A 15,793-nucleotide genomic window follows, 5' to 3' on the forward strand; every position below is an offset into this window, starting at 1 on the left:
GGCCGCACGGATCATGGATGCTCACTTGTGCCTGGCACTGGGCCGCACGGATCATGGATGCTCACTTGTGCCTGGCACCGGGCCGCACGGATCATGGATGCTCACTTGTGCCTGGCACCGGGCTGCACAGATCATGGATGCTCACTTGTGCCTGGCACCGGGCCGCACGGATCATGGATGCTCACTTGTGCCTGGCACCGGGCCGCACGGATCATGGATGCTCACTTGTGCCTGGCACCGGGCCGCACGGATCATGGATGCTCACTTGTGCCTGGCACCGGGCCGCACGGATCATGGATGCTCACTTGTGCCTGGCACCGGGTCGCACGGATCATGGATGCTCACTTGTGCCTGGCACCGGGCCGCACGGATCATGGATGCTCACTTGCGCCTGGCACCGGGCCGCACGGATCATGGATGCTCACTTGCGCCTGGCACCGGGCCGCACGGATCATGGATGCTCACTTGTGCCTGGCACGGGGTCGCACGGATCATGGATGCTCACTTGTGCCTGGCACCGGGCCGCACGGATCATGGATGCTCACTTGTGCCTGCTTAGAATACCCATTATAGATGAAGTCTCTACAGATGACATTTCTGTACCTTCACGATTTCCTCCAAGGTGTGCAGCGAGTCATCCACGGCCACCAGGTAATGTGTCCTCGGCCTCTGGTCCACGATGTTCTGTACCACACTATAATCATCATACACAGAAGTTATTCTCTGGGTTATACAAGGTGCGAGGCGCTGCTGACGTGGCCCCTGCTGGCCACTGACCAGTTATTGGCAGGTTTTGTGCATCCGTCCTATTAAGTAGAATAAGACGAATGACACCCACCAAGAGTCCGATGGGCGTCACATCAGCAGCGGCTCTCACCTACCCACGTGGAAGTCAGAGCCATTGGATAACCCCAAAAATGGAATTTTTACACAGTACCCTGATGGACTGTCCTTAGTGCTACATAATTGATGTGGATTCATTGGATCAATGGAAAAAAGGGGCCTCAGTGCAGTAAAGCAAACATCGCTGCTCAGGTCCACGTGGGTATGTTTAGTATCGCATCTCAGCCTAAAGTGACCCGCAACCTGCAACTTAAAAGTAATATTTATTGTGTACAGCCCCCCCCCCCCCCCCCCCCCCCCCCCGATGTCCTCTTCTGATATCCCATCCATCTGAGTCCAAGATGGCCTCTGCGGTGGCACAGAGCACGGGAAAGTCTGAACTACGCCTCTACAGGGAAGGACGGGGTGGGGGGTTCAGCCTTACCTCTATGATCCCCCCATGTCAACGCATCGGCCATTTTTAATACAGGAATAGAACGCCGGTCTTAGGGGAGGCAGCAGACAGAGTAGCGTTATATCACATATGTCCAGTGCCAAGGAGGAGGGTTGTTTTAAAGGGAATTTATTACCAGGTAATCTGAGAGCAACAGACCCTGATTCCAGCGATGTGTCACTTACTGGGCTGCTTGCTGTAGTTTTGATAAAATCAGTATTTTATCAACAGGAAGTTATCACTAGAGGACTAGTAAACCTGCTGCAAGGTAGTCCAACCCTGCTCTACAACTGATTGGCAGTTTTCTGCCTATGCACAGTGTACACAGGAAGCTGCCAATCAGTGGTGTGGGCGGGGTTATACAGAGCCCAGAATTCAGAGAATTGCTAGATCTGCAGCAGATAAAACAGTGAATTTATTAAAAGTGCACCAAAAAGCCCAGTAAGTGACACATCGCTGGAGTCAGGGTCTCTATCTCTATATTATGCTGGTGATAGATTCCCTTTAACTCCCTTCACCTGAATGACGTTGAGTACCAGAAACGGGAGGAGGAGAAGAAGGAGAAGGAAAGCCTTACCTGGCCAAATCCACAATATGAATCATTGGGACGACATTCTGTCCATCTCCATAGATAGGTAATGCGGGCGTCTCCCCTATCCAGGCCTCCTGCACCCGGGAAACAGTCATCACAATCTGATTGTACAGATCACTCACACAAGATACAACTGAGGACATCTGTGAAGGACTCTGGATCACTGAGACTTACTTTGAAGACGGTATGAAGGACACCTTCCTCTGCTCCATACGGGACCCCGGAGGCAATTACATAAGTGGAAAATTTGCTTTTGTTCTGTGCAAGATAAAAAAAATAATAATTATAAAGAATTATAGAAAGTATGAAGCCCAATCCCCAAATTGTGAATGCAATTCTGCTGATCTCCACCAGGTGGCACTGCTGGTTTACTGTATCAGTCAATGCGCGGCGTGTTCTTCGGGGCCCACCACAGAACACTCACAGATTTCCCCATCTTTATCACCAGCTTCTCAACACTTAAGTGATCCTTAAAGTTTAGGTGACATTTCCTTCTCCGATAATCATCTTCAGTGAAAGGGATTTCAGGATCGTCCTTCAGAAAGAGAGAAAAGGTGAAGGTGTCACTTTCGTGGACCATGTTCTGTGACCTGCTGAGTGCAGACCACGTACCGGATCCAGGGGTTTGCTCCGCGCCCAGGTCATGACTGACGAGATTAATATGAACAGCTTCTGGCTCTCAAAGTTTTCAATCTCGGTGAAAAGAGCTGGAAAATACAAAATGTGGCGGACGTGTGATTAGAGACGTTTCATGCGGCTCCTTACTCGTCTGATAATCCGGCACCACTATGGATTATTGGACATTTACTCTGTAGTAATGAGGCGGCCTCCATTTATTCTTGGCTCCGGGGGTGGGGGGTGGGGGGTTCCCAGTGATCATAAACTGGCGGCATATCCAAGAGAGGGGTCATCATTTTACAAAGTGGGAATACCCCTTCTTTTTTGCCTACTAGCACATTAAAGGGATTGTCCAGGACTGACCAATCCATGTCAGATGGGTGAGGTCCTCACACCTGGCACCCGCGCCGATCAGCTGACTACAGCGGCCGGATGTTCAGTGGAGAGAGGTAACAGCACAGCGCCGCACACTATGTAGTGGCCATGCTCAGTACTGCAGCTGAGCTCCTATTGAAGTGAATGCGATCTGAGCTGTAGTACCCATAACGGCCACTACACGTTGCATGGAGTTGAGCTGCAGTACCTATAATGGCCACTACACTATGTGCGGCACTGTGCTGTTCCCGCTGAACACTGAACATCCGGCCACTGACGGAGTGATAAATGGCTGATTGTGGTGGAGCTGAGTGTAGGACCCCACCGATAACTTATCCTAAAGGCCACGTCTCACTAAGCGACATCGCTAGCAACATCGCTGCTGAGTCACGGTTTTTGTGACGCAACAGCAATCTTGCTAGCAATGTCGCTGTGTGTGACATCCAGCAACAACATGGCCCCTGCTGTGAGGTCGCCGGTCGTTGCTGAATGTCCTGGACTATTTTTTGGTTGTTGCTCCCCCGCTGTGAAGCACAGATCGCTGTGTGTGACAGCGAGAGAGCAACAATCTGAATGTGCAGGGAGCTGGCTTCTGCGGACGCTGGTAACCAAGGTACACATTAGGTAACCAAGCAAAGGCTTTGCTTGGTTACCCGATATTTACCTTGGTTACCAGCATCCGCAACTTTTAGAAGCCGGCTCCCTGCTCCCTGCACACGTAGCCAAGGTACACATCGGGTAACTATAAGCAAAGCGCTTTGCTTAGTAACCGATGTGTACCATGGTTACCAAGCACAGCGTCGTTACACGGGTCGCTGGTGCCTGATCTCTGTGGAGATCTGCCTGTTTGACAGCTCATTAGCGACCATGTAGTGACGCTCCAGCGATCCCTGCCAGGTCAGATCGCTGGTGGCATCGCTGGAGCGTCGCTAAGTGTGACGGTACCTGAAGGATGTCTCATTATTATGTACGTGTTGGACAGTCCCTTTAAGAATGAACAGGTGACGCCTCCGCTCTCCCTAATCACAGATATCCAGTGTGATCACCTCTGAAGATGTGGGGTCATCTGCCATCTTTAGCAGCTGCATGTATTCATTACTTACTCTGAAGGGTCCTTTAATTGGACTATCCCTTTAAATAACGTACAGATTATGTGTATAGAGAGTGCACCCACCGGACACAGCCCATGAGGCCTCTTCGATCTGGCCCGGGTCTTCGGTGATGTTGTACACGATGACATCACTCTCCAGGAGATGATGTAAGAGCTCGTCTCTGCTGGTGATCTAAAAGAAAGAAGAGGAGGTTATAGGGTGAGCACACAAGCTTAGGGTGGGCTCGGACCCCGGCGCCCCCCATCACAGCTCCGTGCAGTGTCGTGGCCACCCTCAGCTTCTGCAGAGTGAGTGTGATGGGAGCAGGATGGCTCGTTACCATGTAAGACTCCATCGGGAAGTGCAGCTTCTTCTCAGGAAGTCTGGACAGAGACCCCACCACCTGGAAGAGCCCGGCTCTGCTCCCGCCGGCCACATCTGCCTGTACTGACTGCTCCTCCTCCTCCTCGGCCCCTTCTTCTGCCTCCTCCAGGGATGCTCCGGCCACACAAGTGGACAGATACTGCGAAAGAAGAAAAGCGGCTGAAGCATCTCCAGGAAAGGCTGACACCGAATATACAGCACAGCGCCACCCCCTGTCTGCAGGACGTGCCTGGTACTGCAGCTCTGTCCTGTTTACTTTATCAGAGCCAGGCTGCAGTACCAGATGCAACCTCTGCACAGGAGAGGCGCTGTCTCTGGAAGCATCCACCTCCCTTACCTTACACAAATTGTAAAAGTGTTTTGTTTTTACGCAGCCCTGGTTGTCAGTGATGCCCCTGGTCAGGGATTCCTCCTCTCTGATGCTCATACTATATGGACAGGGCTCACATTTGTGTGTTTTTTCTGCTCCCCCATACAGATAACTAATTTGGCTGCAATCTTCCCAGCAACCAATCACATCACAGCTCTCATCTATATACTGCACGCCAAGAAATGGAAGAAGTGATCTGATTGGTTGTGAGAAATGAAAAAAGCAATCTAATTGGTTGTGAGAAATGAAAACAGCGATCTGATTGGTTGTTATGTACAAGTGCCCTTTATGATACATTGCGCTGTGTAAATTGATAGCTGTTACATGAGGGATATTACGGGATTGTTATTTATGTGACTCCCTGAGCTGCATCTGCAGCCACGTCCATGAGATGATACAATTCGCTAGGTACAAGCCCCGCCATTACCTGGCCGATGTTCCGCTCTGCATAAGAGTCTAGGTGGTTGAGGAAGATCCGTTTGGGTCTCACGGTTCTTTCTCCTTCTTCCGCCATGTTGCTCTGCTGGTTGCTAAGGTCGCACGACGGTCGCTAGGGGGCGGTCCGCAGACGTCGCTTCGCGCGTTGCCATGGTAGCCTGATACAGGCTCTGCGCTAGACACCTACAGTAGGCGGTATTGGGGGCCTTTCCAGAACCAGGCAGCCTGTGGACACCTAGACTGTAGATGTGAGGACTGACGCTTGTGACGTCACTGTGCGGTCCCGGCAGTCAGAGCGGGCGACCTCAGCCGTCACTATTGTACACAGGGGAGAAGGACAGCACCGTCACAACGTGCCCCTGCTCCAAACCCTCTATTCTCTCACCATCTCTGCTTGCTGACAGTTAAACCAGACATTTTTTTTTTTTAACCCCCTTTAAAGGGAACCTGTCAGGTGTAATATGCACCCAGCACCACGAGCAGTTCTGGGTGCATATTGCTAATCCCTGCCTAACTGTCCCTGTATACACTAGCATAGATAAAGAGATCTTTAGAAAAAGGATTTCCAAAGATCTTTTACTGTATGCTAATGAGCTAGGGGACTAGTCCCCCTAAGCGTTAGTTGCCCTGGCTAGTCGCCCCCATTAGCATGTTAGTAAACCCTTGTGAGCCCGCTATCATGCTAATGAATACACAACGTCACAGGATGATCTCACTCACCTCTCCGCCGCCATCGCATCCGATGGGGGATTTTGGCTTTGTGCGCATGACCCCAGTGTTTGGGTCATGCGAACTATGAAGCCGGGTGTACGTGTCCTGGCTTCAAACTGAAGTAGTGTGCATGAGCCAAACTCCGGGATCATGTGCACGGAGCTGAAATCCAGCAGCAGTCGGCGGAGAGGTGGATGAGGTCATCTTGTGACGCTGTGTATTCATCAGCATGTTAGAACGACTACAGGGGAGTACTAACATGCTAATGAGGGCGACTGGCCGGGGAACTAATGCCCTTGTGACTAGTGCCCTCGCTCATTAGCATACGGTAAAAGATCTTTAGAAATACTTTTTCTAAAGATCTCTTTATCTATGCTAGTGTATACAGGGACGGTTAGGCAGGGATTAGCAATATACACCCAGAACTGCTCGTGGTACTGGGTGCATATTGGACCTGACAGGTTCCCTTTAAGAACCCGCCTATTAGTCCTTAGAGGGGGTTGTCTCAGAGTGGCCCCAGGTGCGGTGTCCTGTATGGCACTTGTAGTGCGCACGGTGCCGCTTCCTCTATATGGCCAAAAAAGCAGCAGATTAGAATAAAAATTCTGCAAATTGCACTTCTAAATAAACCGCACCAAATATAGACACCACATTATCAACCTACAACTGATTCTTTATGCTTATGTGCCAACTTTTTGGCTCTATTTAACTCTTATGGAAACTCCACCTCTCAAGTGATTTTTTTTTCCCCCAAATGTTAAGGGGGCTTTATACGCTACGACATCGCTAATGCAAACTCGTTGGGGTGACGCACATCCGGCCGCATTAGCGATGCCGTTGCGTGTGACACCTATGAGCGATTTTGCATCGTCGCAAAAATGTACAAAATCGCTCATCGGTGACATGGGGGTCCATTCTCAAAAATCGTTACTGCAGCAGTAATGAAGTTGTTCCTCGTTCCTGCGGCAGCACACATCAGTACGTGTGACACCGCAGGAACGAGGAACCTCTCCTTACCTGCCTCCCGCAATGAGGAAGGAAGGAGGTGGGCGGGATGTTACGTCCCGCTCATCTCCGCCCCTCCTCTGCTATTGGGCGGCGGTTCAGTGACGCAGCTGTGACGTCACTGTGAAGCTGAACGAACCGCCCCCTTAGAAAGGAGACGGTTCGCCGGTCACAGCGACGTCGCCGGGCAGGTGTGACGGGTCTGGGCGATGTTGTGCGGCACGGGCAGCGATTTGCCCGTGTCGCACAACAGATGGGGGGGGGGTACCCACGCTAGCGATATCGGTACCGATATCGCAGCGTGTAAAGCGGCCTTTAGAGTTGGTGCAACGTGTTAAAGCAGCACCATGGTGTTTGATTTTTATTGTACTGCTAGAGTGATGCTTTAAATGTAAGTCCCCTTCCTCCGGAGAAAAATATTGCACGGCCTTACATACGCATGTCACACGGATTCTTGCTGAGAAAAATCTACACACTCGCATGTCATATGGATGCTAGGTGAGAAAAAAAACAAAGACCATACGCATGACACTCGTCCACGTTTTTAGGATGAGTATTGCAGTGATTATTTTATTGTATGTTGAAAAGAGCCCATATACTCACCCTCCGGCATCTTCACCCGCTATTGCCGTTGTTCTGGTCGGTCTTGGAGGATTTGCGAGCTGCCGGCAGCTCCAGTGTTTCATAGAGATCACAACTTAAGTCTACGAGAGCCTTGTTCTGGCTCTCATAGACTTGTATTGAGAGCTTGTGATGTAACTTCTGATATCCGGCTAGTCAGAAGTTACGGGCACAAGATGGCAGCTCGAGATCAGAACGAAGCCAATAAAAGGTGAAGACACCAAAGGATAAGTATAAGACCAAGGGCAGGGAACTTAGATTTAAAGCTCCACTTCAGCAGTCAAAACAAAAAGCACTGGACTGGCGCTTTAACCAATCCTGCAACTTTTTGCTCTAAAAAACAAAAGGTAAAATACAAAAATTAAAGGGTCGTACATTACATTGGACAACCTCTTTCTTAGTAAAGTATTCCCCCTTTGTAGAATAAAAATATCTCCTACTCCTCTCCAGCATCAGTGCAGGGTCTGGTGGGACATTGTGTGACCCCTGCAGCCAATCATTGTCCTCTGCTGGACTCTCACCTCTTCCGCTTGTCCGAGGTTTATCCAAAGGACGTAGTAGGAGGGGGAACTTCTGTATTTAGAAAGAGGTTTCTCTAGGTAGTGGAGCATTATAGATGTTGGGAAATATTCAAATTATCTCTCCAGCAATGGAGACAAACTCTAGCACAGCGCCACCTATTGGAAGTAGCGATCCTAAAAGTCAAATGTGGATTTTTAACAATCCTTTGCATATGACTTAGGATTTATGCCAGATCAGAATCCCAATTTGCAGACACGGTGTTTCGGGGTGCTTGCCCCTCGTCAGTGCAAAGTATGGGGTGTCTGATCCGGCTCATGAGAAGCTATGTGGGTAATATTCATGAACCATTTTGAAATATTTGGAGAAACAAACATCAGAAAAGCGACTTAAAAATAACTTTTTTTTTCTTGTTAACATGGATTTTTTTGTACCCAAAAAAATTAATGTAGAAAAAAAGTGAAAATACTACAAGGTTCCATATTTTGTGTTGGTGGTTTTCCCTTCCCGAGGAGACCTGAGGTCGGGCACTGCAGCCTGGACACTGACCATAAATACAGCCCTGTGAACGCCCCCCTTAGGCCTCTTTCACACGTCCGTGAAAATCACACACTTTTTTGATAGACGTGTAAATTTGCATATTGCCCTCCGTGTGCCGTGTTTATGGTGCACGTGTGTTTTCCGTGTGTTATCTGTGATAACCCACGGAGAACAGGAACTTTCTGCTCACCTGTCCCTGGCGTTGCCGTCCGTGGTACTGATCTATAGTCCCCGGTGACTCCCCGCTGCTGCTGCTTCCGGTCCTCGGTGCAGTGAATATGCAATGAGCATAATGAGCGGGGGTCGGAAGCAAGTTACAGCAATGGCAGAGACTGCAGGGCTGGAGAATGTGAGTGTAGAAATTCATTATATTTCACAGACACGTCTTTTCTCCGGTGCGTGTCACACAGATCCCATCCGTGCGCTCCGTGTGACACTCGTGATGCTGGAGAAAAATAGACATGTCTATGTGTGGACACACAGTCCATGGCAAAACACGCACATGAGCACAGACCTATTGATTTTAATAGGTCTATGTGTGCCCATGTCTCCGGCCCGTGAGAAAACACAGACCAAACCAGACACGTACCGGAGACACGGACGTGTGAAGGAGGCTTTAGGAATACAGCATGGGGCTGCGCTCAGCCACTTCTGTGATCCTGACCACCTCTGGCAGACGGATTTTGGCCAGGATGGAGCATAGAGCAAGTCAATGCGCTCGCAGTACAAACCTCAAGGGGCAAAGTCCACCGATCCTGATTTTTTGAAGCTTGCTTATCGCGGTATCTTACTGCTTGTGAGGCCACCGCATTCACTTCCATTAGCTGCGATGTAGCACCAGCATAAAGCCATCTTCAGCCGGGTTACCACCATAGTAGCCTTAGTGGTCCCTCTGATCTGTCGGGCCCCCAGCCATTGAGTTTGGACAGTTGATCACACGGCCTGAGATCTCCCATCGGGCACAAGCCGCCTTTAGGCACGGGCGTCCGTCATGTACAAGGCAGCGCGGGATGTCCCCATATCCTGACGTATTCATATGGCCACATCTTCTGTGCTTCTTCACTTACCATTAATGTATTTTGTACAAGTCTCATCTTGACAACCCCTTTTGTGGCCCTCTAGAAGGTCTGGACATCATGGACCAGATCCCCCTTGTAGGAACCCAACCAGTGCAGCAGTGAGACTACACAATCCTGGGCCAAAGTGGCGGAACACGCACGACCGCCCACAACGCCTCGTATCCCTTTATATCCAGTCAAGAACTTTCACCCAACGTCTTTGCATAAATAAAAATTTTATTTTCTTTCTTACTTTGGGTCAAGACAATACGAAACAATAGTCAGGACCGGTCGCCGGTTCCCTATATCTTTCCACATTCGCACAATCTGATGAGATGATGAATTGCGACTATAAATAGCAAAAAAAAAATATATATATATATTAAAAAGCTGCAAGAACTACAAAGAAAATACTGCAATCATCAGTGCGTCTGATAAGAAACGGGGAAACGATATCAGTGAGTATATAAAAACAGATCTGCTTTGGTTTTCCCAGAAATAGCACCCCCCGTGTCCGTGGCCGTATCTGGTATTGCAGCTAAGCCCTTTTCACCTACAATACCGGATGCATCCAATGAACGAGGGGAAACGTTATGTATGGGGGAGGGAAGTGTAACCGGTTCATTAGGATTATGACCCCCTTGTTTTTTGGAGAGAGGAGTAAAGGATGACAGAAAGCAGAGGATTCTGGGAGTTGTAGTTTTGCAGAAGCCACCTGGCGTCTAGCGTACAGGAGTACGGGCCGCAGCCCGGATACTATAAACCATGCAGGATTGGCGCCATCTTTCCCTCTCCCCCAATACTGGGGCTTTTAACAATTAAAAGTTAACCCTTCATAGACTTTATAGTTGAATACATTTTTTGTCGGATCTTAGAATCCTGCAACTTTTCAATGTACACTATTTACCTTCTTCGCTTTTCAAGATCTCCGCTTGCGGTCACTGAAGGGAGACATTATTCTGCCGGCTCAGTCTTAGAGCTGAAGGTTTGCTGCACTGTATCAGTGCAGGCAGAATTTGCCAAGGGAGACCGAGCAACAAACCGTCTAAAGTAAGCTTTTTATATATTTTTTTGTTAAAATACTGTGTATATGGGATGGACGGGGGGGAGGGGAATATGAGATGGAAGTTAAAACAAAGAATAAAATTCATGTCCGTGGAGATATTTGCAGCAGTCAGGACTGTCCGTCGTTTTTCAGCGCCTCAAGCCTCCGAAGGAGCGCGTTCCCGAATGCCTTGCGGTACGCAGGACTGAGGGAGTCTAGTAAAGAGTAGATGGTCTCATGGTACTGATTGCTGCAGCCATCATCAACGTAGTCAAAGGCGAAGCCGACCACCTGAGGGGAGGAAAGTGCAAAGGATAAAGAAAAGTATGAGACAGAGAAACAGGACGAGAACATGCAACATTATTTATTTTTTCCCCCGCTTCATCTGTAGACAACAGTTTTTTATTTTTCTGAGGACGAGTCGTATGTGGGATTGTTGGAAGTTGCCGTTTTAATTGACACCATGGATTTTGCTACACAAAGTACGGAAATTCCACCATTGTTTTTTTTTAGTTTTCTTTTCACACCGATCATTAAAACAGATCCTGTAACTTTGTTCTACAGGTCAGAACGGCAACAGAGGCTCCAAATTTACATTTTTTTGTTGATTTTTTTTCTTTTGGTGTGTGTTTTATTACTGCAATAAAAGTCATCTGAGAGTTGTACCATTGTTATTTTCGGGTTGCTTTCTATCAGGTACGATCTGTAGTGTTTATCACAGCCATTTTGGGGTCCGTATGACTTTTCATGATCTCTTTTCTTCTATTTTTTTTATTTTTTATTAATAAATAATAATTATTATGTGCCTTTTATTCAATGGCCCTTTTTAGGCGATGTCCAAAAATTTGGTGTTCCGACCTTTCATTTTTTACTGTGTCAGCCTTTGACTATTACATGATACCAAATATGTAAAAAATAAATAAAAAAAAATGAACATTTCACTATTTATGTTTTGAGATGGAAGGGGGCAACGTAAACTTTTAAAGAGGTCTCATTTATATTTTTCAGATTTTTACATTGGATATTGCTCGCCCCTCTCTTGGGGACATGAACGTGCAATTCCTGTAAATCTGATCTTCTGTAGAACCTGGTTACATGCTAACACAAGAGTCTATAGTAAGCCCCTGGGTGGCATAATAACCCCTGGGGGGATGAACATCATGAGTGTCGGAAGTAAACCCCCCCCCCCCCCCCTTCCAAAGCGCTTAGGCCGGTTTCACACATCCGGCTTTTTGCCGGTTTGCCGGATTCGGCGCTCTCCCATACAGTGACTACAGTACAGTGACAGTGCAACAAGTGACGGTCACGTGCTGTCATGTGACCGGCGCATGTGACCCGGAAGTTACAGCGCTGTCACTGTACTGTATTGTCTGTACGGGAGAGCGCCGGATCTGGCAAACCGGCAAAAAGCCGGATGTGTGAAACCGGCCTTACAGAGAATCTGTCACCAGGATTTTGCTCCCCCATCTGAGAGCAGCATAATATAGAGACAGAGCTCCTGATTCTAGCGATGTGTCACTTACTGAGCAGTTTGCTGTCATTTTCTCTGCTGCACATCTAGCCGTTATATAGAGCTCATGAATATACTGGACTACCTGCAGCAGCCAAGTAGTCCTGTAATGATAATCTCCTGCTGATTAATCAGTGATTTATCAAAACTACACTAAGCAGCTCAGTAAGTGACATATTGCTGGAATCACGATCTTTGCCCCTACATTATTCTGCTCTCAGATTACGTGGCAAAAACCTGGCGACAGATTCCCTTTAAATGTTGCTGTCATTATTGAGTGGTGACTAAAAGGCTAGTCAATGGGGAGCGGACCAAGCTGTGGTCGCAGCTGTTACTCTCCGGTGCTAGCTGTATAATGCAGCCGACATCTGTGCTTTCTGGAGCGGGCTCAGCTCCTGAGTATGCACATTGGGCACCTGTCGCCCTCTGACATCCACATAGGAAGGTCAGAGGCGCTTTTGAGGCTCGGTATTGCAATGGCGGGATGGTGCAATCCACCATACCATCAGATACCAGTCCCCCTTCCCCCCCTCCCATATCCCCGTATACAGACGCAGACTCACCCGAAGGCCAGCATCGGTCAGCTCCAGGCAGTACCTGGTCCCCTCCTTTATCTCCACGTTGATATAGGCCACGTCCACGGCACACGGTAAGTTCTTGGAGACGAACATGTTGGCGACAGCGAACAAGACGTCATTTACGACTGCTTCGGCCTCCTGCCTCATGTCCTTCACGTCTGTCCCTTCCATGTCCCGCAGGTCCGAATCGCTGTCATAAATGACGTTAATCGGCAGCTCCACGGGATTACAGTCCACCTCCATTCTGTGCAGGGAGATAAATAAGAACGGTCAGATAAAAGCAGTGATGGCTGCCCAGATCAACAGAAATAAGACTTAAAGGGGATGATCATGACTTGCAGAGCCCAAAAACAGCCACAGCAGCGTGTGGGTCTGCCAGGGATTGGCTTTAAGAGATTTAAAGGGGTTTTCCAGCCGATTAGAAATGTTCTCAAGAGGGTTTGTACTGGTGTACAATAACGGAAGACGCCATGCTCGCCCTCAGGGATCCCCTCGGAGCCGCTTTTTCGGTGCTGACTTGTTCTACACCGGCCGCTGCTTCCTGGTCTTGTCCCTAGCACACAGGAAATAATCACTGACCAAAGGGGGTGACCCGCCTCTGGCTGTGATTGGCTGAGCATCTCTTATGTATTTTAACCAGTCTGCGCTCTTCTAAAAATACGTCCGCTTGACCATTGCATGGCAGCGACCACAACACAGAGGGACAACACTGCAGCGCTTCTACCAGCACTGTGCGCACAGCAGCCAATCACAAGGCAGCTTACACTTCCTCTGGAGAGATGTCAAAATGAAAACTGCGCTCTGATTGGTCGCTATGGGCAACAAGAACAGAGCACAAAGATAGAAACAAAAAAAGCCAAACTCCCATTATCACAGCCACAAACCAAGGCTGAAAAGAGGTAAAGAGAAAGCAAAACATCCTGAGTCTCTCACCTGCTCAAATCCGTCAACTGCGAACGATTCCGTACAATTAACGACACTTCCTGTATTGACACGTCACATGACGTCACTTCCTGTACCACCAATCCACCTCCTACATCAGTGTCTCCTATCACCCGATGTTTGGCCATTTTTTCGTAGATCATTCTCCATAGAGTGGAATGGAATAATCGTAGACAAAATGGCTCCAGCAATGTCGGACTAGAGTGATCCTTGATCTCTGATCTGTCACCGGCTGTTGCCCTGGACTAAAATGGCGTCTCATATGTGATCAGCCACTTCCTGTCACGTGATGTGACGTCATTGTTTATGTCTCGAGACCACCAGGAGCAGCAGAGCCGGGAGAACCGGACGTTTTTCTTTCCCCGGGGCTCGGCTACTCGGAGGAGCCCTGACTGCTGCCAGGACACCGGCTCCCGGCGTTCCTGACGGGACGGACACGTGACTGTGCCGGCCGCATGTATCCCTGTGTCATAGCGGCTGCTGCACCTGCCAGAAATGCCCGATAGATCGTATGTGGGAGTGTGACTGCTGATTGCATGCGGTTCTATGATCGATTGGGATTCCATGTGATTGTATGATCGAGTTCCATTACTGTGCCCCTTTTTGTTACTGGTTGCATGTGATTGCACTGCAGATTGTGTTGGATTGTGCCCCTTCTGTGCAATCTGATTGCATGCGATTGTATGATCGATTGGTATTGCATGTGATTGTATGCTCGATCTCTGTTACTGTGCCCCTGATTTTGATCGCACTGCAGATTATATGGTACTGTGCAATCTGATTGCATGCCAATCTGAGGTTACTGATCCATCTGTGCCCCTGATTGTTATCGGTTGCATGTGGTTGCACTGCAGTTTGTGTGATTTTGCAATCTGATTGCAGGTGCTTGTACTGGATTTTCTGACTTGTATCTCAGTGATTGCCTGATTGTGTCTGATCTGTTGCTGATTGGATGTGATAGTGACCAGGGATAGAGGGAGATTTTCAGGGAAAAAACTACGAAGTAAAAAGTTTTTGCCCCCACCCCTTGATCATTTCCGGCTTGGATGATTGTCGGACCCCGCGTGCCTGATTGCTCCCCTGACAGATGACTGACGTCCCGGAGTGACCGCCCATCTGCAGCCCCGGGGGTCACCATGCCGTGGCCCTTCTCAGAGTCCATCAAGAAGCGGGCCTGCAGGTACCTGCTGCAGAGATACCTGGGCCACTTCCTGCAGGAGAAGCTCAGCCTGGAGCAGCTCAGCCTGGACCTGTACCAGGGCACCGGCACCCTCTCCCAGGTGCCCCTGGATAAGTGGGTACGTGCTCCTCCGCGGAGGCGCTGGTGGCTCTTCTGCATACGTGTGTAATGATGCTTTTGCTTGTTAGTGAGGGAGGGGCGGCCGGGATCTGATCTCCAGGCTACAAGCGTCCTCTGCTGTTATGTGTCAGCCCGGAGCAATGACTGCTACTAATCCCTCATTGCTGTCAGTGAGCAGAAACACTGAGCAAACGGGGACTGTCAGCAGGTTGTCTGTGTAGCGACCAGCGCACGTCCTGCCCGCCAGAGATTGGGGACGGCGCCACAGACGTACAGCGATCCGCCAACACCCCAGAAGAGAGTGATTATCTGCTGCCTGTGAGGGGCTGGATGTGAGGCAGCAACTGAGCGCTCAGTCCATGACCTCCATGTGCTCAAAGTGGAAACCTGAGCGACAGTGACCGGAGCGCAATTGTGCTAATGACTCCGGGCACCTGCAAAAGGTCTTATGGGGCCCAGTGTGCAGCGGGTCCGGCAGGGGGCGCTCCCAAAATGTTTTGATTGTGGGGGGATAGGGGCATTTATGGTATGCATCCGGTCTTCAGGGGGCTCTTGCTATATTGTGGGGCTCCCTCGATGTGGTGGCTCTGGAGGGGGCGCTCTCACTTTACTGTGGGGGTGCTCTTGGTATATTGTGGGGTTCCCGGGATGCGGCAGCTCTTGAGGGGGCTCTCAGTATATTGTGGAGGTGCTCTCAGTATATTGTGGGGCTCCCGGGATGCAGCAGCTCTTGAGGGGGCCCTCTCGGTATATTGTGGGGCTCTAGCGGGATGCAGCAGCTCTTGAGGGGGCCCTCTCGGTATATTGTGGGGCTCTTGAG

At 49.4% G+C, this 15,793-nt stretch overlaps 3 protein-coding genes across 3 annotated transcripts in view; 1 reads left to right on the top strand and 2 right to left on the bottom strand.

Moving 5' to 3' along the window:
• Positions 1-5,325, bottom strand: part of AK7 (adenylate kinase 7) — a 41,969-nt gene extending 36,644 nt beyond the window's left edge. The window contains exons 1-8 of the mRNA XM_075331055.1: positions 5,134-5,325; positions 4,293-4,475; positions 4,036-4,144; positions 2,481-2,575; positions 2,293-2,403; positions 2,043-2,126; positions 1,854-1,942; positions 604-694 (exon numbers count right to left, since the gene is read on the bottom strand). Of these exons, the coding sequence (XP_075187170.1) occupies positions 604-694; positions 1,854-1,942; positions 2,043-2,126; positions 2,293-2,403; positions 2,481-2,575; positions 4,036-4,144; positions 4,293-4,475; positions 5,134-5,220 (849 nt within the window). The 5' untranslated portion in view covers positions 5,221-5,325. The remainder of the gene's footprint in view (positions 1-603; positions 695-1,853; positions 1,943-2,042; positions 2,127-2,292; positions 2,404-2,480; positions 2,576-4,035; positions 4,145-4,292; positions 4,476-5,133) is intronic.
• A 4,492-nt stretch (positions 5,326-9,817) lies between these two features.
• GSKIP (GSK3B interacting protein) lies at positions 9,818-13,761 on the bottom strand. The gene is made up of 3 exons (XM_075331053.1): positions 13,665-13,761; positions 12,717-12,975; positions 9,818-10,934 (listed from the first exon to the last, which is right to left on the bottom strand). The coding sequence occupies exons 2-3, from the start codon at positions 12,972-12,974 to the stop codon at positions 10,773-10,775; spliced, it is 420 nt and encodes a 139-aa protein (XP_075187168.1). The 5' UTR covers position 12,975; positions 13,665-13,761; the 3' UTR covers positions 9,818-10,772.
• A 203-nt stretch (positions 13,762-13,964) lies between these two features.
• ATG2B (autophagy related 2B) overlaps positions 13,965-15,793 on the top strand; it is a 115,592-nt gene continuing 113,763 nt past the window's right edge. The window contains exon 1 of the mRNA XM_075331052.1: positions 13,965-14,971. Within this exon, the coding sequence (XP_075187167.1) occupies positions 14,810-14,971 (162 nt within the window). The 5' untranslated portion in view covers positions 13,965-14,809. The remainder of the gene's footprint in view (positions 14,972-15,793) is intronic.

The sequence above is a fragment of the Anomaloglossus baeobatrachus genome, chromosome 12 (genome assembly GCF_048569485.1).
Source record: "Anomaloglossus baeobatrachus isolate aAnoBae1 chromosome 12, aAnoBae1.hap1, whole genome shotgun sequence".
Taxonomy (NCBI): domain Eukaryota; kingdom Metazoa; phylum Chordata; class Amphibia; order Anura; family Aromobatidae; genus Anomaloglossus; species Anomaloglossus baeobatrachus.

Coding starts and splice junctions, on each gene's coding strand:
- GSKIP (XM_075331053.1), bottom strand. CDS start 12,974: ATGGAGGTGGACTGTAATCCCGTGGAGCTGCCGATTAACGTCATTTAT. Junction 10,935..12,716: donor TGACCGATGCTGGCCTTCGG/GTGAGTCTGCGT, acceptor TCCTCCCCTCAG/GTGGTCGGCTTCGCCTTTGA.